The sequence below is a fragment of the Brassica napus genome, chromosome C4 (genome assembly GCF_020379485.1).
Source record: "Brassica napus cultivar Da-Ae chromosome C4, Da-Ae, whole genome shotgun sequence".
NCBI classification, from domain to species: Eukaryota; Viridiplantae; Streptophyta; class Magnoliopsida; order Brassicales; family Brassicaceae; genus Brassica; species Brassica napus.
In genome coordinates, this window is record NC_063447.1 from 16,023,806 (window position 1) to 16,051,529 (window position 27,724).

The 27,724-nt window shown below is 36.6% G+C and overlaps 4 protein-coding genes and 1 pseudogene across 4 annotated transcripts; 2 read left to right on the plus strand and 3 right to left on the minus strand.

The window, feature by feature from the left end:
• Nucleotides 1–916: 916 nt before the first annotated feature.
• LOC106377251 lies at nucleotides 917–2,414 on the plus strand (annotated as a pseudogene).
• Nucleotides 2,415–2,420: 6 nt separating this feature from the next.
• On the minus strand, nucleotides 2,421–3,747 carry LOC106377250 (presenilin-like protein At2g29900). Its single transcript, XM_013817449.3, has one exon. It carries the CDS (start codon nucleotides 3,621–3,623, stop codon nucleotides 2,451–2,453), a length of 1,173 nt encoding a protein of 390 aa, XP_013672903.1. The 5' UTR covers nucleotides 3,624–3,747; the 3' UTR covers nucleotides 2,421–2,450.
• Nucleotides 3,748–5,442: 1,695 nt separating this feature from the next.
• Nucleotides 5,443–7,284, plus strand: LOC125585830. Its single transcript, XM_048755524.1, has one exon. The coding sequence runs from the start codon at nucleotides 5,443–5,445 to the stop codon at nucleotides 7,282–7,284; it is 1,842 nt and encodes a 613-aa protein (XP_048611481.1).
• Nucleotides 7,285–14,636: 7,352 nt separating this feature from the next.
• LOC125585831 lies at nucleotides 14,637–17,616 on the minus strand. The gene is made up of 9 exons (XM_048755526.1): nucleotides 17,539–17,616; nucleotides 17,373–17,441; nucleotides 17,193–17,279; nucleotides 16,705–17,115; nucleotides 16,193–16,621; nucleotides 15,804–16,057; nucleotides 15,635–15,716; nucleotides 15,128–15,512; nucleotides 14,637–15,031 (listed from the first exon to the last, which is right to left on the minus strand). Exons 1-9 carry the CDS (start codon nucleotides 17,614–17,616, stop codon nucleotides 14,766–14,768), a joined length of 2,061 nt encoding a protein of 686 aa, XP_048611483.1. The 3' UTR covers nucleotides 14,637–14,765.
• Nucleotides 16,752–22,240, minus strand: LOC111205642. The gene is made up of 10 exons (XM_022701776.2): nucleotides 20,868–22,240; nucleotides 19,563–20,426; nucleotides 19,073–19,474; nucleotides 18,874–18,972; nucleotides 18,742–18,789; nucleotides 18,596–18,664; nucleotides 18,434–18,508; nucleotides 18,270–18,338; nucleotides 18,053–18,202; nucleotides 16,752–17,961 (listed from the first exon to the last, which is right to left on the minus strand). The coding sequence occupies exons 2-10, from the start codon at nucleotides 20,412–20,414 to the stop codon at nucleotides 17,875–17,877; spliced, it is 1,851 nt and encodes a 616-aa protein (XP_022557497.2). The 5' UTR covers nucleotides 20,415–20,426; nucleotides 20,868–22,240; the 3' UTR covers nucleotides 16,752–17,874.
• Between the last annotated feature and the right edge of the window lie 5,484 nt (nucleotides 22,241–27,724).

Consider the following 27,724-nt stretch of genomic DNA (forward strand, 5'->3'; position numbering starts at 1 on the left):
AATTTAATAAGATTTAAATAATCAATTATCAATTAAAACAAAAAATATAAGAGAACAAAATTTATGATAAACATGGTCAAACGTTTCAGTATTTTGAAAATAAAAACATGTTGTACATGAAAGAATAAGGTACTTTTGTAAAATTTAAAATGTAACACTTGTAATGATGAAACAATAAAGTGCATTAACAACTTTTATATTTGCTTTATTAGAGTTTGGATAAAAATATTAAAATAATATATCAATACTAATAATAGTTTCAATTACAAGAAAAAAATATAATATTTACGCTAAAATATAAATTTCGGGTTTTCGGACCGGTCCTAGCCCAAACGGGCTTAAGCCCAAAATACCCAAAGCCCAAATGGGCTTAGCCCGAAAGGCCCAATTTTTTTTGGGCTTATAAAGCGAAGCCCAAGCCCGGTAATTTTTAGGGCTGGACAGGCTCGGGCTACGGGCTTCGGCTCTAATTGACATGTCTAACCTCAAGTGTAAAGTACTTAGAGAAGTAAAAGACCCAACACAAAGTACCTTTCTACGTAACTCTCTCTCGAAATGGAAAATGGACACAAAAATATAAAGTACACCTTCTCTGTAATAAAGTTTTTTACTATAATTTATTGTACATATTATCTCATATATGTTAATGAGTAAACTCATCCCATGCATAGCATATATCCCAATCTAGTTCATCCATTATTAACTAATCAAAAAATTTCTATCGAATTTTTATCAACACATTTAATTTTTCAAAATTATTATAAATTTAATATAAACAAAAATTATTATAATAAATGTATTTAAATGATATTATTCAGCATATCGCGAAAAAAAATCATTTATGTAATGAAGTGTATCTTTATATTTAATCATAATTTATTGAATAAGTAAAAAAAAATTATGAATTCAAATAGAACTCTATTTAAATAAATTAGATGCCTTCATCTAATCTATGTCTGCCCAGAGAGTGTGTACGGGTTCAAGAGATTCAATTAGCAGTCTCCCAGACGAGGTCCTCGGACAAATCCTGTCGTTGCTTCCGACAAGACTTGCTGCTTCCACATCGTTCTGTCCAAACGATGGAGGAGTCTTCTCTCCCTTGTAGACAAGCTCGATTTGAGGGAAGCAATTGGCGATCCCCGTGGCTTCTCTGCATTCGTGGACACAACGCTCGCTCTCTTAACCAACTCTTCAATCATCAAAAGATTCTCTCTCAACTGTGAACACAGACACGACAAAACCAGAGTGGAGACATATGGATTCGCACTGTGCTGGAGCGAAGCTGCTTCTTGGAGCTTCACTTGGAGAGCGTGTGTATGCATAGTATAAAAGCAGAGTCCTTCACAAGCAACACGCTGGTCAAGCTCACGTTATCAGACGGGTTTTTATCTCTCTGGTCTTCCTCCTCCTAACGGTGGCGTGTTTTTCCCAAACCTCAAAACACTTTCTCTCGTTTCAGTTGGGTTTCACCCTTGTGAGGTGTATGAATATCTCATCTCCGGCTGCCCTCTGCTTGAGGAGTTATTCATGCGCTGGATGGTGGTGAGTCAGTCCATCGCTGTGTCTAGTCCTTGTATCAAAAGACTGGCCGTCTCTTGCCATTTTCGTGGTTACTGGGAGCCTCCCGCTAGTGAGGTGTTTCGGACACCTAGTCTTGTCTACCTTGACCATTCTGGTTACGTGGCCGGACATTATCATGTTGATTTGTTGAAGCTAGACTGGATCTTAGACAGGACCGAGTTTTGGATGAGGATGGTTTTTGTAATGGTTTTAGTAATGGTGTTGACGGTGGTTGGGGTGAGGATGATTATGATGAAGATAGCAATTGTTTTGGTTCGGGGCATATTGCAAAGGTTCATGATGATGATATAGAGTATTATGATGATGATGATGATAGTGATAGTGATAGTGATGGAGAAGGTATTTTGCCTGATATTGCAAATCTGGTTGCAGGGATAAGCAACGTTAAAACTCTTCTTCTTCTTCAATGAAAAACTCTACCTTTTCTACTAGGATTTTCAAAGATCTCATACTTTGCTATTTATCTGAGGAGAGCCTCAGTTTTGAGAATAAGTTACGAGTATGTCTCCAAAGGCAATGCATTTGTAGACCATCTGCTACATCATTTCAAGTCAAAATATTCAAGGTGGCAAAAAATTAAAGAGAAATCAGATCTATCTTCTTGATTTTTAGAAAGCAGATTGATGATTGTTTAGGGTTTTACATAAGCTACATTGCATCTTGATAACCTTGAGCTTCCTTTTGTGTTTTTTTTTTTTTTTTGGTTTCTGCTTATATTAGTTTTACAGTTATTACTAATCGGTAGGCATGAATATGATACACTTCACTCAAAGTTGTTTGTTAATCTTCGTGGTTGGAAGTGCAGCGATTTTGGTAAAATTGACTAAATTGTAGGGCAGTAGTTTTAGACAAACGTGTATTCAATACTCTTAAAACATCACAAGGTTTGAAGAACACTGCACAACAAAAACTTCTAAGAACAACCTCGCGAGAAAGTAGAACACAACACCTAACATGATGGACACAGGAAGAGCCGGTAAAGCCTTTTGATACACAGACAATAGCATCAACGTGACCCCTAAACCAGCAATAATGGCCAAGTAACAAGCGTAAACCGTCATCAAATCATACATAGCAGCTCTTCCAACCAAAACACTATAGAAGATGAAATCCCCAAGCCCCAACTTGATCGCACCTGATGATCCCAACCCAATCCCTTCGAGAAAAGTCTCCGAACTCTCAGGTCTACTCCTCTCAATCAACGGTACAGATATCTCTGATCTTTGTTCGTCCTCCTCTGCTCTAACCACATTTACTACTTCGTTGTTCTCCAAGTCGTCATCGTTCTGGCTGGATCTCCGGTCTCTCCAAACTCTCCTCTGAACCAAACGCGAGTCATCCCGGATCACGGGCCTCGCTTCATACACCAGAGCGGGTATATCCTCGTCTCTGGAGATAGCCATCTCCACAAGGAGACGCAACGGACCAACAGGTAACAGAACAGCAGCGAGGTCGTAAAGCGCCAAAGCGACAAGCAAAACCCAAGTAGTCCACTCAGGCAGCATAGTAAAGAAGTAAGCGACCAAGACACCGATCACAACCAAGTACCCCTGAGTGATCAAGATCGAGAACCTCGACATGAACACGGCGAACACACCCACGACGGAGAAGTTAAATAACAAGATCGAAAACGTGACGGAATCGACCGGGAGCCTGAAGCGATCGATCAAAAGGACGGAGATTTCTCCGCCGAGGTTCGCTAAAACGACGAAGGCCGAGAATCCCATGTAGAGCTTGAGGAACCTGACGCATCTGAGGTAGAAGAGGAGGACGAGGAGGAACGTCGCGACGGTGATCGCGGCGACGAAGACGAGGGAGTTCAGGAAGGCGCCGAGGAGCTTGTCCCAGGGGGAGTCGGAGTCCGTTTCGGAGTAAGCTGCGGTGGCGATTGAGGAGAAGGAGGCGGAGGAGAATGGGTCGGAGTTTAGGAGGCAGACGAGGAGGACGACGGTGAACATGCATATGGAGACGGGCGTGAGGATTCCGATGAGTTCTTCGCCTAGTGAGTCCAGGACGCTTCTCGGTCTTTGGGTTCGATCCATTTTTTGGAAGAAGAAGCAAAGGAGGACGAGAGCCTTTCTCAGATTCCGATGACCTTATTCCAGTCGCATACCTAATACGGCGTCGTTTGACTGCAGTATGGAGTTTATTAAAAACTAGGATTCGGAACCCCTTTTTTTTTTCTAAATGGTTTACATACTAAATATTTAAAACAAAAATAAATATATATAATTATATAAAAATAAAATTAGTAGAATTTAATTAAGAGAAAATGACACAAAGAACACCAAACAAAGTTTTCCTCCCCAAACTAGCACTCAGGATCAGAAATCACAAAAATAAGTTTCACTAAAGGGGTAATTTATCCTTATGCCTTCTTCTTTAAGTAATTAAAAAGAAAAATTTGAAATCAATTGTCGCCGTCCTCGTTTCATCGCTTCTTCTTCTCCTCATCGCTGTCTTTCGTCGTCGTCGTCTCTCCCTCGTCGTCATCGTCGTCGTCTCTCCCTCGTCGTCATCGTCATCGTCGTCGTCTCTCCGTCGTCGTCATCGTCGTCGTCTCTCCGTCGTCGTCATCGCCTTTCCGTTGATCCGTCGTCGTCGTCTCTCCGTTTATTTATCGTCGTCGTCGTCGTTTCTCAATTGATCTGTCGTTTCTACGTCTATTCATCTCATTCTCTCTCTCGTGTGTCTGATTTGATTAAGGTTTGAATCATTTCATTTTGTTATACATTATCTAGTTTTTGTTATATATTATTCATTTGTTGATGAATTGAAGTTGATTTTGTAGAACAATGGAAGTTTTGTGCATCTGTGGACAATGGATCTCAAAAGAATATCTCCAGTGGGAGTTTCTTGTTGATTTGAAGAGGAATGCATCAATCATTTCCATAGAAGAAGATCTACTGTATGAAGATTTGATGAAAATTGTATCTGAAGATTTTAGTGTTAAAGAGGAAGAAATCAGTTTGAGTTATGGTATTTCATTGGATATGATATGTATTATTGAAAGTTTCCCCCCACTCTCGATAGGTAATACTCGTCAGCTCAGAACTTTCATTTCCAAGACTAGAGCATTTGATGGAACCTGTCGTTTGTGTGTTAAGGTTTGTATGATTTTTTTCTTCCTTAGACTTTTCAGGATATGCTTCCTAATCAAGTATTATGCCTTACAAAACTACTCGACTTTTGCAGGTTAGTACTGATCCAGCTAGCTGTAACACTCAAGCTTCTGATACATTTGCTTCTACTGTTCCATTGAATGCCAATCCAGTGATTCTTTCTACTGTGCAGAGAGAAAAACAGGTACATTGTCCTTAATTCCCTTTTTCTGTTTGTGTTTGCATGATATGCTTCATAATCAAGTATTATGCCTTACAGAACTACTCGACTTTTGCAGGTTAGTACTGATCCAGCTAGCTGTAACACTCAAGCTTCTGATACATTTGCTTCTCCTGTTCCATTGAATGCCAATCCAATGATTCTTTCTACTGTGCAGAGAGAAAAACAGGTACATTGTCCCTAATTCCCTTTTTCTGTTTGTGTTTGCATGATATGCTTCATAATCAAGTATTATGCCTTACAGAACTACTTGACTTTTGCAGAGTATTCTATATGAAGGGGTTTCTACAGTTCCTCTGAATGCTCTTCCGGATTTTAGTCCTGTCCATATTGGACTTTTGCAGGTTAGTACTGATCCAGCTAGCTGTAACACTCAAGCTTCTGATACATTTGCTTCTCCTGTTCCATTGAATGCCAATCCAATGATTCTTTCTACTGTGCAGAGAGAAAAACAGGTACATTGTCCCTAATTCCCTTTTTCTGTTTGTGTTTGCATGATATGCTTCATAATCAAGTATTATGCCTTACAGAACTACTCGACTTTTACAGAGTCTTCTATATGAAGGTGTTTCTACAGTTCCTCTGAATGCTCTTCCGGATTTTAGCCCTGTCCATATTGGACTTTCACCAACCACGAGAGGAGCTGGCGATATTAAGGTGAATAGCTATTTTAAGACAAAGAGAGAGTTGATGTTGAGGATGAAGAAATGGGCTTTAGAGTGGAAGTTTGAGTACAAGACTGTCTCTTCTAACAAGTCAAGAGTGCTTTTGAGTTGTGTTGATGAAAATTGCACGTGGAGGATGCGTGCTACCAAGCTACCTCTTTCAGATTTTTTCGTTGTTAAAAAGTATGTTCATGAGCATACATGCGATACAACACACAGGAAAGCCAACCACAGACAAGCATCTGCAAAGTTGTTGGGTTCTTTGATTTGCAGCAATTATGGAGAAAAAAAGGAAGGTCTCAAACCGAAACAGATCATTGAACAGGTCAGGATGCTGCATGGTGTTCACATCAATTACAAACAAGCTTGGAGAGTGAGAGAAGAAGCTCAGATTTTGGTTAGAGGGACTCCTGAAGACAGCTATTACAATTTGTCTAGGTGGTTGTATAAAATCACAGAAACAAACCCTGGTTCCTTGACTTATCAACATGTGGATGCTGCAGAAAAGTTCAAGTATGCATTTGTGGCTTTTGGTCCTTCGATAAGGGGATTCTCATTGATGAGGAGAGTTATTGCAGTAGATGGTACATTTCTGAAGGGAAAATTCAATGGGACTTTATTGGCAGCTTGTGCTCAAGATGGGAATTATCATCTATATCCTCTCGCCTTTGCAGTGGTTGACGCAGAAAATGGCGCCTCTTGGAAATGGTTCTTTAGAGGTTTGAGCCAGAAGATCCCGGACGCTTCGGATCTTGTTTTTGTATCAGACAGGGCTAACTCCATTTCTTCAGCGTTGGAGGATGTATATCCCTTATCTCACCATGGAATTTGCAGGATCCATCTGCTCCGCAACATCACTCCTACATATGCGAAGACTGGGTTGCTACCTCTGGTGGAAAGCGCTGCTGATGCCTATACGTGTCACGAGTTCTGGTTAATCTTCAAGGACATAAAGGATAAATGTCCTGAATTGGCTAAGTATCTGGAAGATTCTGATTTTAGGAAGTGGGCACGAAGCTATGCGCCTGCGAACAGGTATAATATCATGACTACCAACATTGCAGAGTCTCTCAATTCTATGTTGAGGATGCCTCGTGAGTTGCCCATTATCTCTCTCCTTGAAACTATCAGATTGACGATGACCACTTGGTTTTTTGAGCGACGCGAAGCGGCTGCGAAACATAAGCACCTGGTTACTCCAAAAGTTGTGCAGAAATTGGTATCTAGGTTAGGGGCCGCAATGTTGTTGAATGTGTATCAAGTTGATCGAAGCGAGTTTGAGGTGAAGAATGAAACAATGAAGTTTGTTGTTGACTTGGAGAAGCGGCATTGCACATGTAATGTTTTCGACATTGACAAGATCCCCTGCATCCATGCCATCGCTGCTGCTAAGCATATCAAGAGAGATGAAAACCTTTTTGTTGATGCTTCTCACTTGACAGAAACCTGGGCTAAAGCTTATGCTGAAAGCATACATCCTGGTGGAGAGTTGTCAACGTCCACCTATCCAGAGAATATTGATGAACTGTCTTGCCCACCTCCAGCTACCAAAAAGAAAAGTGGACGCCCTCCTACAAAGAGAAAGAGATCCGTTGGCGAGTTTGGGGTTCCTGGATCTAAATCTCAGTCCCACAAGTGCAGCAGATGTGGCACAGGAGGGCACAACAAGAGCACATGCGAGAGGCCTATAGGATGAAGTTCTACATTTTTATTGATTATTATTTGGATGTTGGCTATTTGATGGTTACATGATATGCACCAGACCATATACATTTTTTCTTTTGGAACCCTATCCCGAATAAGTATGATTTCTTCCAAATTTTGTAATATACAACATTATCTTTAGATCTCATTTCAATTCTTAGTTTAAACTTCTTTGCTAGAAAAAAGCACAGTAATATTCAACTATTCTGGAATCCCATCCTGAAACTCAGAGTTTCTTTCCAAAGTTTATAATATAACGTTTGCGGTTAAATTCATCTATGTGGACATTTATATCAGATGATTCACCTCAGCCTAGCGGCAACACCACCTATCTTTCCAAATCTGAAACACTTGTCCCGACCTAGTTTCGATACCCCTTGGAATCAGATTTTTTTTAAAAATTATTACAGATAAAAGAAATATATTCTGTTACTTACTTCACCTAACGATTGAAACACACTTGGTCTAGTGGTATACCTTATTCCGCCTTTCCTCCCAGACATTTCAGATTCGAATCCTGGGAGATGTGTATATTTTTATTTTTTTTTCTCCAAATTTTGCTAATCACAATTTGTACGGTTAAATATGTTTATGTGGGAAAATCTAACAGATGATTCTCCTTGGCCTAGCGGCTAAACCACCTATCTTTCGAAACTTATACACTTGTCTCGACCTGGGTTCAAATCCCCTTGGAATTAGATTTTTTTTTTTAACGGTTCCTTTCTAAAATAGACATCATTTATCTCAGTAATCGTTCAATAATCGAAAGGTTGCTTTCTAAACCATTTTATAGTAATCGAAGGGTTACTTTTCGTTCTATATATACAAGGGAAGATATCAGATCTCTCTTTTACTGACTTTCATTTCTTCTGTGTTTTTTCTTTTCTCATTCATCAAGTTTCAATGGAAGGGTCAAAGAAGATGATGAAGCGTCCCATAAAGGAGGTTTACGGATCTGATGCTTCCGATGGTTTCAACAAAGGAAAGGCGGAAACTGTGGAACGTTACAGGGCTCTTCTTCGTTTTTCCAACGAACACATGCTATCTGAAATTGAATGGCATCAGGCAGCCAGCAAAGCAAATTCCATTGCTTCCCAAATCGAGTTGCTTGAAGAGATTATTAAGGCTAAAGGAAAATTTGACTTCACTGCTGAGTTGGAAAAACTCAAAGAAGAACTCATGGAAGCGGATGGAATGCTTGCTGATGTGAAGGTCAAAGTTCCTGATTGGTGTAAGCTTGAGGAAAAGTGGCTGTTGGATGAGTAATCTCATGTTATGATCTTCTCTTTTTTTATGTTTTAAAGCTTATGTTTTAAGAAACCACATTATGATTTGTTTTAAGAAACCACATTATGATTTATTTTAAGAAACCACATTATGAGTAATCTCATGTTATCATCTTCTTTTGTGTTGTGTTTCAGTCAAAACAAAACAAAAACACTGATTAAAATGTAGAGGATTAGTGGTCTTATATCTGGCTAATCTCGGTTTCATATTCGTTTCTGGAAAGCCATCCTGAATTTGACATAAAATGCGGTTAAATTCATTTATGTGGACACATATATCAGATGATTCACCTAAGCCTAGCACACTTTTATTCATCTTTCGAGAGTTCACGAGTTCAATCCAAATCGGATCACATTCTTTTTCATTTTTTTTGTAAACATTAAAGGAATTTGTTTTTGGAAAGCTATCCTGAATACCTAAAATGATATCCAGATTATATAAATCTATCGTCGGTGATTAAATAAATTCACATTTACACTGTTATCGAATATCCACCATAGCCTAGTGGCAAGCCCTTCTACTCTTAGTGTACCCTTATCACACAATAAGCCGTGTTCGATCCCCGTTGTGTATACTCACATTTTTTTCTGTTTTTAATTAAATATTCAAAAGTTAACGAGTTCAATTGACATCGGATCACATTCTTTTTCATTTTTTTTGTAAACTTTAAAGGAATTTGCTAGGCTATGGTGCATTTTGCTTTCTCACTCTTTTTCTGGAAACCCATCCTAAGAGTACCATAAGCATTTGACAATTCATCAAGACATCCTAAAAAATTTTCAATAACAATCTAAATGAAAAAAACGTTAGGGATAATTCATTACAAACTTAAACTTAAACGTTAGGGATAATTAACGTCAAAGTAGAAAAACAGAGTAAAAAACAGAACAAATATGACATTTTCACTTCCTTTGACCTTCCTGGAAATCTTTATCCATAAACTGGTCGGAGATCTCACAACATAGCTTGCTTCGTAAGTCCATCGCAGTTTCATAATTTATATTAACCATGCTCTTCAATCCTAGTGACCTGCATTCCAGCATCTTCACAACAAAAATACCACAGTTGTATGGAAATTTTGTCTTTGGAAGCCCTTCTGCAAACTTAAATACCCAAAATTATACAATAAATTAATCACCAACAGACAACAAAATGAATATGTAAAAATGCATCACAAGCACAAGCAGCAAGAGACAAACTTTTATTTTCTAAATTAGCTAAAAATTTTTTTTCAGGATACGCATACTTTCACAATCCTATCCATAATCAATGTAACAATATAAATAAAACTGATTTTTCTACACTGAATAATAAAATTAATAAATCACAAAGAGTTTTTACCTGCCAGTTCTTGGATTTGATTAAGAGCACGTTTGATATTTGCTTTTGGAAGACCACAATGGAAGAGTGTGATTGTGTTATCAATCAATTGTATCTCCACCCCAATATAGTGATAGCTCAACTTATCTTCAATGACACCATATATAACATCAACATCTTCCAGCCATACCTTCTTTGGATGTATTAAACCTTTCACAAGTTCGCCTACACAGCCCTCCAATAACGTTTGTTTTTTCTTATGTGGCTTCCTGACAGATTCATAAGCGTACCCAACCACTTCTAAGAATCTGACTGGTACAAAGCATGCTGCTGGAAGATTGTTGTTGCGGAACCAAGCACCTTGCTCAACCCTCTTACAATTTAGCATTTCAAATGCAACATTTATGTGCTGCCAATGTAACAATATAGTTAGAAACTTCATATAGAACTGCTATAACATGGACATCTAACATAGCTCAACTCAACCTCTTCCTAAACATATGACACAATCAAATATCCACAAAGCATTATTACCACTCAATAAGAATCGAAACAGAGTTTGTAAATACAAAACTCAATCATATCCTTTTCCTAATCACATTGCATCATCCAGAACCACATTAATTATTAACATTAAATAAATAGAAGACAGAACAGAGTGTTGATTACCTCTTTGTTGAGATTCTTTTCTGCATCGTCCATTTTTTGAAAGAACTCTTTTTCAATTTCTCTTCCATTGATATAAAACGGTCTGTAGTTGATAAAATTAACTAGTATCAATCGAAACTTTTACAAAATAAATTAGGAATATTTATGCAAGGACAAAAAGTTGCTTACACACGATATATGCCCCGTAGATCCATCCAGTGTGCAAGCCTTGAAAACCGAGGAAATTCAGGTGTCACAAATGGATCAATTGGAAGGATTACCTCAGGTGTTACAGGCATAGGAGGGTTTCTAGGTCGTATTGGCCTCTTCTCTTCTCGCTGTAGAAAAGGAAGCAAATCTACTGGCTGAGCATTTGCTTTCTTCTTCTTCTTACAAGCGACAGCCTTCGCCTTCCCCTTTTTGAATGACAAAAATTCAGATACATTTATATCTTAATTCCTAGTATGATGTATAAATATTTCATACCTTTTTATCACCATCTCCTTCACTTGGATTCACACTCTGCGTCTGCTCTTCTTCTATCTGAAAAACAATACCGAGATATTAAACAAATGACATTATTTTTCAATTCAAGTTATCCAAGGCATTTGTTTTACCTTTTCTGTCATCTTCCAAACACCATCTACCCATTTTCTTGGTTTTCGCATCTCAGAATGGTTGAAGTGAATTTGTTCAGTAGAATTGTTCAAAGAGACAAAACACGTGCCATCAAACAAAATGACTTTAACTTTTCCAGCGCACCAGGCACCATTGTCGAACACCTCTACGTCATCCATTAGCTCATAACTTTTCTTCGCTCCAGGTCTCTCAGGTGGTGGTTGAGGACGTATTCTGTCAATTGATACACGTGTCTCAACACTCCTTTTCCTCTTCTTTTCGTCCAGAGACGGTGCGGAGTACTCAACTTTCACCATCTCAACCCCATCAACCAAATATGTTGCCAACACATTTCCTGGATACCATTTATGACAAGTATTGTCATCTTGTGATGAAATCTCCACATTTGCTCCGATCTCAAAGGTATTTTGAACTCTGCTTTCTACATCCTGTGATGGTTTAGATTCAAGGATATCCAGTCATTTTGATAGTTGCTTTATATTTATTAAAGGTTTTAAAATAAAAGTAATACCTTATTTTGCTCGTGAGTCTCCTGAATGTTTGGTGAAATGTTCTCATTCATAAGCTCGTGAGTCTCCTGAATTCAGGAATGGTTTCATGAACACGTACAAGGGCTTCCAAAAATTACTTGAAAAGTCCATTTTTTTAAAGAATGTACCTGTTGCGTCTGAATTGGAGTAAGGACTGGAGTCTCAATATTCTGTTGAGCTATTGGAGAACCAGGTGTCTCTTTCGTGATCTCATTCATAGGCTCTCGTGTATCCTGAAGTCAGGAATGGGATTATGAACACGTACAAGAACTTCCAAAAATTAATTGAAGTACAACCAAATTCATAATTTTATAAATACCAACAGTTTTCAAAATTATACTTGCCTCATTGTTAAGTTGTTCATCTGCTTGATCTGTATTGGCTTCACCTTGTCTGGAAGCCGTCTCATGAAATGGAGTTGTGTCAGTCTGTGCAAGTAGAACAAAAATTAGGAAGGCAATCCTAAATATGTATAACATCTTCCAAAATTACTTGACAACTCAAAAAAAAAACTGAATCAAGAACTAGATAAACATTAATTTTAATTTCCGAAAAAAAGTTACCTCATTGTTTGGAGTTTCATATGAAGTAACTCTTTGTAGTTTCTCTAGTTTTGTCACACGTTCTTTAATCTGTTTCCTGTCTTTTTCAATCAAACACAAACGATCGTTCATGATCCTTAAATTATCTCCCACCATCTCGCTGATTCTGTTGATCTTTGATTCCAAAGACTCCTCCTGATACGAAGAAGAAGCTTGACTCATCCCTCCATTCCCAAACAGTAAAGATGCTCTTCTTATTTGTTCATTAGCACCGTATAGGTCTACTGACATGTTTCGCCAATCTCTAATTTTAAACTTATAACCTCTCTTGGATAAATCGGCCATGTCATCCAGATCTTTATTAGCTTCGTCTTCCATGCAAACATCAGCTTCTGGATCATTAGGAATAGGAGGTAGGATGCATATGACCTTAAGCTGAAACCAAAAAAATAATTAGCTTTTAAATGGAGAATCATAAGGCAAAACAGAAACAAGAAAAAAATAATGTAAAAACTAACATGATCTTTGATTTCAATTAGGAGAACATCTATCAGCTGTGGAGAAGCTATTTGAAGGTACTTCTCACACAAAAATATTGGGGTAGACGGTTGAACGCTCAGAATAGGAACCACTTGACTGAATGCATACTGTAGCAAAGGTACTGACTCAAGTATCCATATAAGAAATGCCATAGGGAATCCTTGCAAATCATAATTGTTTTTGTCGAGGCTTTTGTCGACAGCTCTCTGAAGTGATTTTAACAGCAAATTATAAGCTGTTCTCCCCCATGGGTATGTCATCAAGACATCCATATCCTGCGCTATTTTCACATAATCCAAAGTAAAAGTTGTGCCACCGTCGAGAAGGCTCTTCTGTAGTAGTATGCTCTCAATCAGGAGGAGCATTGCAAGGCAGAATCTCTCATCAGAAGCATCTTCTCTTGTGTTTCTGAGCTGCTTCTCCACGTCCTTTACTGTATGAGTACGCCCTTTTAGAAAGTCCCACTTAAATCTCTCGGTTTCCTCTCGTGGTTCTCTTGCTTCACCACTACATTTCAAACCAGTCACCATGTGGAATTCTCTTATAGAGAACCTCATTGGCTGAGCACCAAAATGGAACCAGGATTCGTGTCTCTTCACTGTCTTGATGCTTTTGGTGAGAACTGCGTGCACTATCTTAGCTGATAATTTCAAAGACCTCTCTCCAAGCTTGATCACCGGTCCCAAAAACGTCCCTCTTATTCTGTTGAACTCATCATTTCCTAGAATTTCCTTAACAGTTTTGATATAAGCAACTATCGAGTGTTGGTTTATCGATATCGTCTTCTCTGGCTCTGATCCAATCGGATATCTCAGCTCAGGCAGTGCTAGTCTTAATGGTAATGGATCTCCCATCTTGTTTCAGGAAGGGTTTCCTGAAACAATACAAATCCTTCCTGAAGTCTATACACATGCTTTCACATGAACTAGAATTCTACCAATCATATTAGGTTAAAACGAGCAAGTCAATACACAAGCAAAAACCAGGAGACCAATCTCTCAGAAAGAAAACACACATAAGGTTGAATCTGCAGGAAGGGTTTCCTGAAACAATACAAATCCTTCCTGAAGTCTATACACATGCTTTCACATGAACTAGAATTCTACCAATCATATTAGGTTAAAACGAGCAAGTCTATACACAAGCAAAAACCAGGAGACCAATCTCTCAGAAAGAAAACACACATAAGGTTGAATCTGCAACATACCTTAAAGAGATAGAGCTCTAGAAATGGTTTTTCTCGGAGAATAGAGAGAGCTCGCGTAAAAGATCGAGAGAGAGAGAGTTCTGGAGATGGGTTTTCGTCGGAGATCGAGAGATATGGAGATGAGAGAGAGATTCGAGAGGCGGAGACGAGTGAGATTCGAGAAGTTAGAAACGGCGAGAGTGTTGAGACGGCAAAAGTTTTGTCTTTTTCCAATCGAAATGTATTGGTTTTGGAAACCTATCCTATATTAATTGGTTTAAGTATGCTTATGTAATATTCTTTAACAGATGATTCACTTCAGACCAGCGGTTAAACCGAGGCATTTCATAACACAAAAGTCTCTCTATCCCCGGGTTCGATAAGTGGTGGATTCAAAATCAATTTTAATTTTTTTTGTGTTATAGTTTAGAGTTAAATACAATTAAATGTAATCCATTAACAGATGATTCTTCTTTGCCTAGTGGCTAAAATCCCACACTATCCAAATACGCAAACTCTCTCCCTCTGTGTTCGATCCTTTTTGGATCTAAATTTTTTTTTTTTTTTTTTGTCTGTAAACATCACAATTTTAAGCTTACAATTTTTTCTGGAAACCCATCCAGAAACATTATTTAACCTTCCAAGATATATGACCCAAAAAAAATACTTGATATCCTTCCAATCTTTCTTATGTAACCAGACGCCAACAACATAACAAAATAAACAGTCATAACTAAAACCGAGTCTTAACTAAAACAAAAAATGTTTTGATGCATCATTCTCATTTCCCAAAGCTCTCATCCACAAATTGGTTGAAGATCTCACAAGACAAGGTTCTCCTTAGCTCCAATGCATTGTCATCATTAATCTTTGTCATGTCTCCTATCTTCAATGACTGGCACTCCAGAATCTTGACAAGAAATATCCCACAGTTGAAAGGATGTTTTGTCTTGGGTAAACCTTGTGCCTGCTCAACCTCAAATGGAATCATCTTCACTTTATCTACCTCATCACCAGAAGATTCCACCAGCAGATCAGAAATCAACACTGTCATATTTAAAAATCAATATCAAGATAGAATCAGTTGAATATTTCAAACCAAGAAACAGTTGAATACATCAAATACAAATTGTTTATATATACCTGCCAACTTTTTCACTTGAGGAATATCAATGCTGTTGCTTTCCTTTTGAAAACAATCATATACTGTGATTCTTTTCTTCTTCAAATGAATTTCCATCCCAATCCAGACATTGCTTTTTTTTCCAAGAGTAATCCCATACACAACATCAACATCTTCTCCCCATGTCTTCTCTGGATATACCTTCCCTCTTACAATATCTTTAAATAAATCGTTGAAAATCTTTTTACCTTTGACCTTTTCTTTCTTGTAAGCCAAATCATGAGAGAGCAAGCAATGCAAGAACTCCATAGGTAGGAAGCACGCCTTTGGAATCTTGTAGTTGTGGAACCAAGCAGCATTCTCATTTCTTCTGCAATTTAGCATTGCAAAGGCTCCATCAATGTGCTGCAAAAAAAAATGCAAACATTATCTATTTTGTTACTATCTAATTCCTGAAACTAAACAAATCCTTCCTGAATTTTTTTTTAAAAAAAAGCTCAAGGCAAGAACATATGTAAAGAAATTACCTCTTTCTTAAGGTCCTTTTTTGCATTTTCCATGCTTTGAAAGAAAGATTTCCTTATCTTATTATCATTGATTGATAGGGACCTGCAGTCGATTGAAGATTCAAAGGAATTACTAAACCTTTTATACATAAATATAAGAATATATAGACAAGGACAGAAACATGCTTACGTTTCATGCATGCCGGGCTTTAATGTCATCCAATTTTGAAGCCTTGAAAGCTTATGTTCCGCAGGAGTTGAAAACGGATCAACTGCAGGTATAATCTCAGGTATTACAGTTAAAGCCGGATTTCTTTCAGACTTGAATGGAGTTTTTGTGTCTCTAGATCGTTTAGGCACCCTCTCGCTCCTTCTTAGGAAAACATTATCCATTCCTGAATTTTGTGATGAGGCAGCAGCTTTCCTTTTCTTATCAGGCTTCACCTTTAATCAAACAATAGACACCAAGCAAAATATTATCAAATTTGTTGCAATCGGAATTTCTGGAAACCATTCCTGAAACTAAAATGTATGTATATCAAACAATTCACGTGAAGTATAATTCAAGTTATGATTTACCTTATCTGCCATCTTCCAGACTCCATCTTTCCATTCTCTATGAATTCGCAAATCTGAATGTTTGAATAGAATAGTTTCCATAGAAGTATAGAGACACACCGAGTATGTGTTATCACCAAGTACCATGCTAATTTGTCCGCTGCTCCAGCCATTGTTGTAAAAGACTTCTACCTTATCCATCATCTCAAAGGATTTTTGGTCACTAGTTGGTGTTGCAGGACGTATTTTGTCAGCCGTGATAGTATCCTGAAGTTTCTGAAGTCTATGTTGGTCTGCGAAGAGTGTCGTGTACTCAACTGTCAGCTCCTCTAGTCCTTCACACAGTTTAAGATCAACAACCTTTCCTGGATACCATATTTCGTCATCAGTAGACAAAATCTCAACCTCTGCGCCTATTTGAAAGTGAGCTAGAAGCCTGCTTACTTCAACCTATGAAAAATGAAGATTCAGTAACATCAGCGGTTTCAAATTGTTAGAATAATAATTAAAGATCAAATATACTCGATGCATACCTCGTTTGTTTCTGAAAAATCTATAGCACTTGTCTGAAGATGCTCTGTTTTCTGAGTAATAGGCGGTATCTTCGAAACATGCTCAGTAGTAGGTTCAGTAGTAGGCTCTGTGGAAACTAGCTCAGTAGTAGGTTCTGTAGTATCCTTGAGATTTTCTTCTGCTTGATTCTGCTCTGATGGTGTCTCATCGGATTGCTCTCCCTCACTTGTCTGAAGGTGCTGTGTTTGCTGAGTAAGAGGCTGTGTAAGAGGCTGTGTAAGAGGCTGTGTCTTCGAAACATCTGTGGAAACTAGCTCAGTTGTATGTTTTGTAGTATCCTTGAGATTTTCTTCTGCTTGATTCTTTCTGCTTGATTGTGTCTCCTCTCCCTCACTTGGAGAAAAATATTGGGTCGCAGTTTCTGTCTCACTCTATAAGACAAAAGTAAATGGTAAGAGTTAGTTGAATAGAAAAATATTACATAAACATTTTAAATATTTCTTCTTACCAAAGCATTCTTATTTTCTTCAATAACTAGTGCAATTAGTGAAGACAATGGAGAGGAAGGTGTGTGATGCACAGCATGTGTATCCTCCTGTAATAACAATAAAATAAAAGAGGTAGTTATGAAGAAGTTTCTACAATTTAAAATTCAAGTTGTACTTATGAAAGACATTTCTATGCTTACCTTTTTATTGTTTGCTGAAATGATCTCAGTCAATGGTTGTGTAGCCTCATACGTTCCCTCTGTTACCGTCTGCAAAAAAAACAAAAAAAGTCAGGAAGGGGATCAAAAACACGTACAAAAGCTTCCAAACATTACTTGAAATCTCCAAGATTTTTTGAGCATTTACCTGCTGTTTCTGAATTGGAGTAAAAACTTGAGCCTCAATACTCTTTGGAGATATTGGAGAAGAAGGTGTCTCATTCATTTCCAGTGTTTCTTTTTGCGAAACTTGAGTCTGAGCAGCAGGTGACTCAATCACAATCTGCAAAAAATATCAGGAAAGGCCATCATGAATACATTCAATTATAATTTCTAGAGTAAATATTACCTCATCATTTGTTTTTCCTTCTTCTTGATTAGTTTTGGGTGGCGTCTCATCAGTAGAGGTTTGTGTTTCCCTCTGCCAAAAATTAGAAAGGTCTATATATGTAAATCACCCAAAACTAATTGTAAACTCCAACTGTCATTGAGCATATACCTCTTTTGTCAGATTAGGAGTGAAAATTTGACTATCAAGGGCAGGCGTGTCATCCGATGGCTCTCTCTCAATCTGTAAAAATTATCACGAAGGCAATCCAGAGTACGTTCTAAAGCTTCCAAACATTAACTTAAAAATCCAAGATTTTTTTTTGACCATGTACCTGCTGAGTCTGACTTGGAGTATAAACGGGAGTTTCAATACTCTTTGGAGCTATTGGAGAAGAAGGTGTCTCATTCATTTCCACTGTTTCTTTCTGCGAAACTTGACTCTGAGCAGCAGGTGACTCCCTTGTTAATTTCTCTCTCACAATCTGCAAAAAAATATCAGGAAAGGCCATCATGAATACATTCAACTATAATTTCTAGAATAAATATTACCTCATCATCTGGTTTTCCATCTTGATTAGGATTGGATGGCCTCTCAGCAGGTGACTCACTTGTTTCTTTCTGTCAAAAATCAGAAAAGCCTTTATATGTAAAAAAAATCACCCAAAACTAATTTGTAAACTCCAACTGTGAAAACAATATCATTGAGCATATACCTCTTTTGTCAGATTAGGAGAGAATACTTGAGTATCAAGGGCAGGAGTGTCATCATCTGATTCATTCATTGTCTCCTGCAAAAATCAAGAATGCATTCAAGAATATGTACAAAAGTTTCCAAATATTACTTCAAAACTCAACAATATTTATTGGTTACATACCTCATGTGTCAAATTAGGCTGTTGAGACATTGGAGATAAAGGCGTCTCACTCGATGGTTGCGTGTAATCCTGCAAAAATCAGGAAGGCATTCAGGATTTTGTACAAGAATTTCCAAATATTTTCTTAAAAATTTTTGAGCATATACCTCATTTTGTTGAGACTTTGGAGATGCAGCTGATTCAATCATTGTCTCCTGCAAAAATCAGGAATGCATTCAAGAAGTACAAAAGCTTCCAAATATTACTTCAAAACTCAACAATATTTATTTGTTACATACCTCATGTGTCAAATTAGGCTGTTGAGACATTGGAGATAAAGGCGTCTCACTCGATGGTTGCGTGTGAGACATTGGAGATAAAGGTGTCCCACTGGATCGCTGTTTGTCAAATATTAGGAAGGCATTCAAGAATATGTACAAGATCTTCCAAAAAATACTTGAAAATGCAAATGTAAAAGAAGATGTTTTGAGAATTTACCTGTTGTGTCACGTTAGTGGGAAAAACATTGTTGTTTCCTTCCAACTCTGACACACGGGCTCTAAGATGCATGTTTTCTTCTTCCAGTAATGACATTCGATCCTTCATGCTCTTCAGATTCTCCTCCATTACCTCAATGATCCTGTTCACTTTTTCATTTACTGAATCCTCATCAATCGGAGTAGAAGCTTGGCCAGTCTCCTTATTTGCCATCATTTGAATAAGAGCATCCAATGTTTCAAATGTGTCTACACACCTATTTTCCCAGTCATCGGCTGTAAGCTTGTACCCTTTCTTTGTTACATCTTTCAGTGTTTCCAGCTCGTCACTATATTTGTCTTCAATGGAGATATCATCTTCTGGATCATGAGGAATAGAAGGTAGTATGCAATGGACCTTCAGCTGAGAGTATTTTAAAAAAGACCAATGAGAAACATATTAAAAAGAAGAAGCCAAATAAACTGAGAAACATATACTTGGAAAAGCTTACCTTTGTATCAGCTTCAACCTGTAAAACCCTATCAAGTGATGGATTCTCTACGTCAGTGTATTTTTCACACAAGTAAGTCGGCCCAGGAACCTCAACTGTTGGTACACACTTACTGAACTTATTCCTTAGCAAAGGAATCGACTCTAGTATCCAAAGAAGGAATACTAGAGGATAACCTTGCAACTCAAATTTGGATTTATTCTCCAAATGATTCGCGACAGCGTTTTGAATTGACTTCAGGAGCACAATGTAAGCCTCTTTCCCCCATGGATATGTCATATCCTGTGCATTTTTCGCATATTCCAAAGGAAAACTCCCTCCTTTGCTCTTCCGCAATAATATGCTCTCTACCAGGATGAGCATTGCGAGGCATACTCTCTCCTCAGAAGCATCTTCTCTTGTGTTTCTGAGCTGTTCCACCACGTCACTTAACTTATGACTACGCCCCTTTAGCAATTCCCAATTAAATCTATCGGTTTCCCTTCGTGGTCCTTCTAATGCACCACTACATTTCAAGCCTGTCATCATATGAAATTCTCTTATAGAGAACCTCATTGGCTGCGCACCGAAATGGAACCAGGCTTCATTCTCCTTGACAGAAACGATGCTTCTAGTGAGAATGGCGTAGACCATCTTTGCTGATAACTTCAATCCTCTCTCACTGAGCTTCATTATAGGTCCCAGAAATGATCCTCGGACTCTTATCATCTCATCTGGTTTTAGGATGCTGTCAACAATGGAGATATACTCTGAGCCGGAATATTGGTTGATTGCTGACTTTTGCTTTGGCTGTGAACCAATAGGATACTTCAGCTCTGGCAGTGCTAGTTTTAGAGGTACTGAATCTCCCATCTTGTTTCTATCCTGCGTAAACAAGGAAAAAAAAATTCAAACTTTTCTGGAAGGCTTTCCTGAAATAACACAACAAATGCTTCCTGAAATTATTATAAACACTAGACAGTTTCACAAGCAACAAAAGACTCATAAGCAAATTCAAGACCCTATCAAAAACAAATGCTTCCTGAAATTATTATAAACACTAGACAGTTTCACAAGCAACAAAAGACTCATAAGCAAATTCAAGACCCTATCAAAAATATCAACATTCCTAATCAAAACAAGACTCCAAGCAAAAAAGTTTCAAAATGTGTTACCATACGAGTTTCAATATTCAACATTCAATAGATGCAGCAACAAATGCTTTCTGGAAATCTTCTAAAAACATTCAATAGATGCAGCAAGAGACAACAAACTTTTATTTTATAAATTTGTACAAACACACAGAAGGTTGAATCTGCAACATACCTCAAAGAGATGAATTATGCTCCAACAACTTTGTGTTCCCACAATTCAAAAGTCTTTCATTTGCTTCGCTGGTTAATAAGAAAGAGTAACAAACAAATCAAAATCAAAACGCAAGCTTCACAAATTTTAATTCAAAAACCCTAATTTTAAAAAGTTACATAGTGATTTGTGTCCGATTTTGAGAGTAGAGAGTGTGACGCTGATGATTAGATAGCCGGAAAAGATGATTAGCGAGCCGGAGAAGATGATTAGCGAGCCGGAGACGATGATTCCCGAGCCGGAGACGATGATTCGTGAGCCGGAGAAGATGATTCCCGAGCCAGAGATGATGATTCCCGAGCCGGAGACGATGATTCGCGAGCCGGAGAAGATGATTCCCGAGCCGGAGACGATGATTCCCGAGCCAGAGACGATGATTCGCGAGCCGGAGATGACAGTGCCGGTGAGGGTTTGAAGATTCCCGAGCCGGAGACGACATGGTTCGAAGAGTCGCGAGTGAAGGAAATGAATTTTGTTTTTTTTTTTATTCTTATAACACAAGGGTAGTAGTGACATTTTGCCCTTTAATGAATGTCATTTTTGTGACTTTCATTTCCTGGTGTCATTTTTGTGACATAAACTTGAAAGGTGTTCTTTTGTACAATTGCCCTTTAATTATAACTAAAATATATTGAAACACTAATGCCAAAGTCATGCAACCCTTTAAAAGTACTAGATTCGTGCGCGGATTATATCTTTTAATATATTTACATTTTATTTTTGAAAATTAGGAGAACAGTTTTTATTAATTTCTTAAAAAAATATTATCTTAATTTTCCATAATCTTCTAATAAATAGATAATATATATTTTGTTAATACAATTTTTTATTGTTTTAGAATATGATGATATGACGATTAAGGAAAAACAATGAGAAAAGTAGATTGAAGTTGTTTTTTTCTATTTATCTTCGACTCCACTTAACTCTCATGTAAATTAATTTAATTTTCCTTTTAATTTTAATTTTGCCTTTAATTTTCTTTTAAAATTAAAGTTCTAATATTTCTTTTTTTTTTTTTTTTGACACAAAATGTTCTAATATTTTTTTTTGTAATTCACCTGAAATTTTATTGGCATGAACTGTTTTGCTTCGAAACAAACAATGTTCATATGAGCCAATTAACCATCGAAAACATATGAAACTGCTCGAACAAATAATGCAAAACTTCACAAACTTGAAGATACGACCATATATATAATACTTGAGATCACCAAAAACAAACTGAGCAGTTGTTCTTAATTAATACTCAACTCGCAGGCCCTCCATGTATGATAAAAAAACAACCAATAAAAAGGGTTTTACAGCCACGTCAGCTTTAGTCGAGACAAACTCATATTGGTTCTATTCACTTGGACTTATAATAATTTATTAGAAATTTTTGGGTTCACCCCCTAGGTTGAACCTCTAGATTCACCAACCAATAGTGTTTGAGTATTTGATATTTGATATATTTTAAAAAAAGAAAAAAAATTGAATTTCCACATAAGATTATATTTTTAAAATAAAACAATAAAAATACATAAAAATAGTTACAAAAAATAAATAAATAAATATTGATAAACTTTTAGCAAAATACTAAATCCTATACCCTAATCACTAAACCGTAAACCCTTGGATAAACTCTGAACTCTTGGATAAATCATAAACTCTAAATCAAAAATATTTAAAATTAAACCCTAGAGTTTATGATTTATCCAAGGGTTCAGAGTTTACCTAAGGGTTTAGGGTTTACCCAAGGGTTTAGGGTTTAGTGATTAGGATTTAGGGTTTAGTGATAGTAAAATTTAGTTTTTAATGTATGATTTAGGGTTTAAGATTTTCCAACGGTTTAGAGTTTATCTAAAGTTTAAGGTTTAACGTTTAGGGTTTAGGGTTTAGGATTTAGGGTATAGGGTTTAGTATTTTGCTGAAGATTTAACAATATTAATTTATTTATTTTTTGTAACTATTTTTATTTATTTTTATTATTTTATTTTAAAAATATAATCTAATTTGGATATTCAATTTTATTTCCTTTTTTAAAAGATATCAAATATCAAATACTCAAACACTATTGGTTGGTGGATCCAGGGTGAACCCAAAAATTTCTCATAATTTTAAGTGGCCATTTAATATACAACCCATCTATCCTCCATAAAAAAAATTAAAATGCTCGAAGCAAAGCAATGATCTCTGACTTCACCACTTCTCTATCATTGTTCCAAATCTCTGCAATTTGGCCGTTTCCGTGTAATAATCAGCATAATTCTTTTCTTTACTCTTATATTTTCATAAAGATGTTATCCTTCCACCTCCCTTTCTTTCCTTTTATACAAACCTTTTTGTAGAACCTTACATCGAACCGAACAATATATATATGTTCATATGTAATTTTGTATGAAAATGTATTTATTTTTATAGATTGAATAATATGAAATTTAGAAATTTCATGTAAATTTATTGTTTAAATTAGTTTATTGTGACATTTTAAGTGATCGTTTAATTACGTCATAATTACTAATTTACTATGTATATGTATTTATTTTATTTAAAGTTCAAATTTGTGAAGTTTGGTTTATTTGTATCAACTTGAGTTAATAGGTTTCTATATTTTAATTTCATATAATACTTATTATAGTAATTTCACAGATGGCTTAATACAATCAACAGCTTGACAGTTGACACTATAAAAAATTATAATGAAAAATTTATAACTGTAAGAAAATAAATATCATGATGTTGTTATGCTTACCATTGTTTCTGAAATTACATGAAGCCCTAAACGTTGCTTCCTATTTGGAAGAAGGTGAGTTTTTCCATACTTCAATTTAGAAATAATTAAAGAAGTTTGCTCGACCAAAGTAGTGGTAGTAGAAAGGAAGCGAAAATTTATTATAGGAATTTGAGAAATATATAGTCAATGGTTCAAATATCTCTTTTCCACCTTAAGCTTGTTCTGCCCAATATTATTTTTTTTTTGTAAAAAATTCTGCCCAATATTATTTCGCATTACTAAGCCGCAGTTTTTCAGCCTGAAAAATAATTAGATTAATGATTAATTTCATACTATCAATATTGGAACACATTGGAGCACAACAAAGTGGCAGGTATATAAACTAAAAACAACCTATTATATAAACTACAAAACCAAATCAACTTTGGTTCAATCAAAACCAAAACAATAAATGTGATTCTTTAAAAACATGTATATCTTACAATAATAATTAACGTCAGTTTGCATATTCATTAGGTCATATGAGCAAAACAAAATTAAGGAAAATGGAGCCAAACCAAAGTTACTTAGTTACAATTGTAGAAAAGTGAATGTTAATGTCTGAAATTGTTAAAAATGGAGGTCAGATGATAAGATGATAAAAGCTTGGAATTGATTAACGAATAGAAATATTACCTTGTTTCAAAGTTCTGTAGATCGAAAGAATATTTACTTGTTGCCAATAAGTGGTCAACCCCCCCCCCCCCCCCCCCCGAGATAATATTATATGTGGATGTTTTGCTTGCTTTAGATTATAGGCATAATAGATTTGGTGTAAAAGGCGCTGAATCCCCCATCAAACACCAAATATGGTAAATGATGGAAGATGATTAAACTTAGCGAGTATCTAAACGTTACGGTTTATAGCGGATTGAAACCACTCTTCTCTGAATTCTGTCCCTTCTAAGTCTCTGAATTTTGATATAGGGAATGAAGATGGCATGACAGCCAGCTCAATGATACCGAAGCTTGGCTGTAAAATGTAAATGTTTTGTTTGAAATACTTGAATTATTTGCTAAAAAGGTTGGAAATAACAACAAATTTCACTAACCCTTCATACCCAGTTTCTCAAGAATAGACATCGCCTCCACTGCAATGCAAGTGATATCACTCAAATTACCCTAAAGAGTGATTTATACTCTCTCAAATAAGAGGTCGAGTTGAAGTACTTAAGGATCGAATTCACAGGGAGCTAGGAAACCAATTAGATCTAAACAGTTTATGATTAAGCTAAGCTAATAGTTTTAAAGCAGTAAATAAATATAGCAAAGTAGTAAACAAGTTGAACAAGACAATTGTTCAGCTTGGCAAGGATTTGTTTGATGGAATGATGGTTGCTAGATCTAGGGTTTCTATTCAGTTAATCATGATTATACTGATATAGAGGCTAATTGTTGCTTGCAAGATATTATAGAACTCAAACAATAACAATAATCTACCAGCTCTCGCATGTCTAGATTATCTATCACTAGATCTAAGATCTCAGCTCTCGCATGTTGATCTGTAGAAAGTGTCGATCGATTATTGTATAGGAATATCGATAGATACACCTTTCACAATATCGATCGATTAATGTATTGGATCATCGATCGATATCTCTTCTAGCAAGCTTTACGATCGGGTTGAATATGTGTTCACTAGGGTTCATAAATTGACTCTTGTATGTTTCTAGCAATCCTAGCTCAATAGAACTCAGTTCAGAGAAAAGACCAAGCGATGGCATTGTGCCTAATGATTCTAAGATCAGGGTTCTAGTTCATGACTATAGAACACAAGCAGTAAGAACAATCCTATGATGAATATCACAACTTAGCAGTTCTATATTTTGGGCTAATCCCTCGTAACCTATCTGAACCCTAAACCTAACAGGTGGATCTATTCAGACATGAAGTTTGTCACAGAAATCATGGATAGAATAGATAAAATTGCAATAGATATAAAAACCAAAGACAATGGAGTTCCAGGAGGAATCTGAAGGAGTTCCTCCTTTTTCTCCTAACTAAGAAAAATGAATTAAAGAAAGGTTAGCCGTCAACAATGGCTTAGAAAACACATAAATAGGGCTTTAGGTCGTCCAAGGGTATTCTGGTAATTTGGGGTTGTTTCTGGGCTTCAGCGGTCATAAAATATGCTCAGTCCATATTCTGGCATCACTGTAGATCGACATCAATGCTGTGTTATCGATCGACAGTCCTTCATCTCCTCGACAGCTTTCTCTTGCGAGGCAGACTGACCACACTTTAGTAAAACATACATAACTTCTGCTACAGGATGCCGATTGACCTCAAACCGGTGGTATTGGAAAGCTAACGCAAATCTATATCTTGCGTCAAAAGATGGGCTCAATCTAACGGTGGGAAGGTCTCCATCCATAGCTAGACATCTGACGCGCCTGTGCAGTTCTGCACCTCAAAAGGCTCCAAAATCACCATATTTATCCAGAACGTACCTGAACCTGTAAATACTCTAAATAGACTCTATATAATAGTAATTAGTTATTAAAACACCTATATATCATGGCTAATAATGGGTAAAATCCATGGTATATCAACTCCCCCAGACTTACCCTTTTGCTTGTCCTCAAGCAAAACAGACGGGCAGTCTCTTTGAAAGAAGTTTGAAAATAGCAAGGACTCACATGATTTAAAACTTAAAATCATCACCTCTGCAATATTGCAATCCACATCTAAGAATTCCTAATCACAAAAGCACATTATACCATATCCTAGCTTAGCAACCAAATTCACCTAGCCAACAACTTAGCAAATCATGTCTGACATTCCCCTCTATCAACCTCATTTCTTAACATAAATAAAAGTGTAGGCTTTACCTTGGGAGTATCGATCACAGGATGCAAGGATTTTCAAACAAGTATCTGGATCTGCAGGTAAAAGTTAGTTCCTATCTTTTCTCTCTACTAATTTCTCTTTTTAGTCAAAGTCTGCTTATATTGCAAGATCATTGACCAAGATTGAACATGCTTCCATGAATCAAGCCTTAATGGTGGTTGCCACCAAGTTCTGTTCACTTTTTTTTGACATATATCCAAGAATTCATGTGAATCGAACCTTGATGATTGTCGCCACCAAGTCCCGTTCGAATTTTTTTTGTTGGAATCCTTATGAAGCAAGCCTTAATGGTTGTAGCCACCAAGTCATGTTCGGATTCCACCTAACTAACACCTATTATATTTAAATATATATATATATATATATATATATATATATATATATATTTATTTTTTTTTTTTTGTTTTTTTTTTTTGAAAATAAATATCTCTACCTATAATCTAGGGTCGAAATAGAGAGAGAAAATGTGATAAATCTACACAAGGCTTTACCTTCCAGACTTGTTTGAAGAATCCGATCCCATGTATACCAAGCCCCAAGACAAGCAGTTGTGTCAGGTTTAGTGTTGGAGGCCAGCTTTGGTTCCTTCAAACAATCTCAGCAAGTGTGAATAGTTGACATGTTGATCCACTTTAGTATCTTTAGTACTATCTGCAATCAGTAAATCTAGAATGATGCTAAAGAGTGGTTAGATAACAAGCAAAAACATAATAAGTTCATAATCCTCTTTTTGACTCAATAAAACTCTTTTGAAAACAATTTTATAAGACTCATAAACACACTAATATCAGTAAACATCCCCCCAGACTTAAATTACACTATATCCAGTGTATATCTAGTCGGAGTTATGGTGAGAAATAATCATAAGTACATAATTTAACAAGTAAGAACGATGACCTGCTCAGTGTCGATCGACACAATGAAGTGACAATCGATCGTTGTTGATGAAGTGTTGTCGACTGATAGCGACATGGTCTCATCGGTCAATGGCTAGAGCAATCATTCGACACAATGAAGAGACAATTGATCGTTGGATCTGAAATGATGTGGATCGATATCGAGCTGGTCTCATCGGTCGATATGCTGAGGAATCGTCTACTCAGATCTTTTTTTTTTTGGTTTTTTTTTTTCTAAATAGCTAACTAAAACACAATATTAGTAGAACCTCCCCCAGACTTAAACAACACTGTGACCAGTGTTATACAGTCAAAGATTG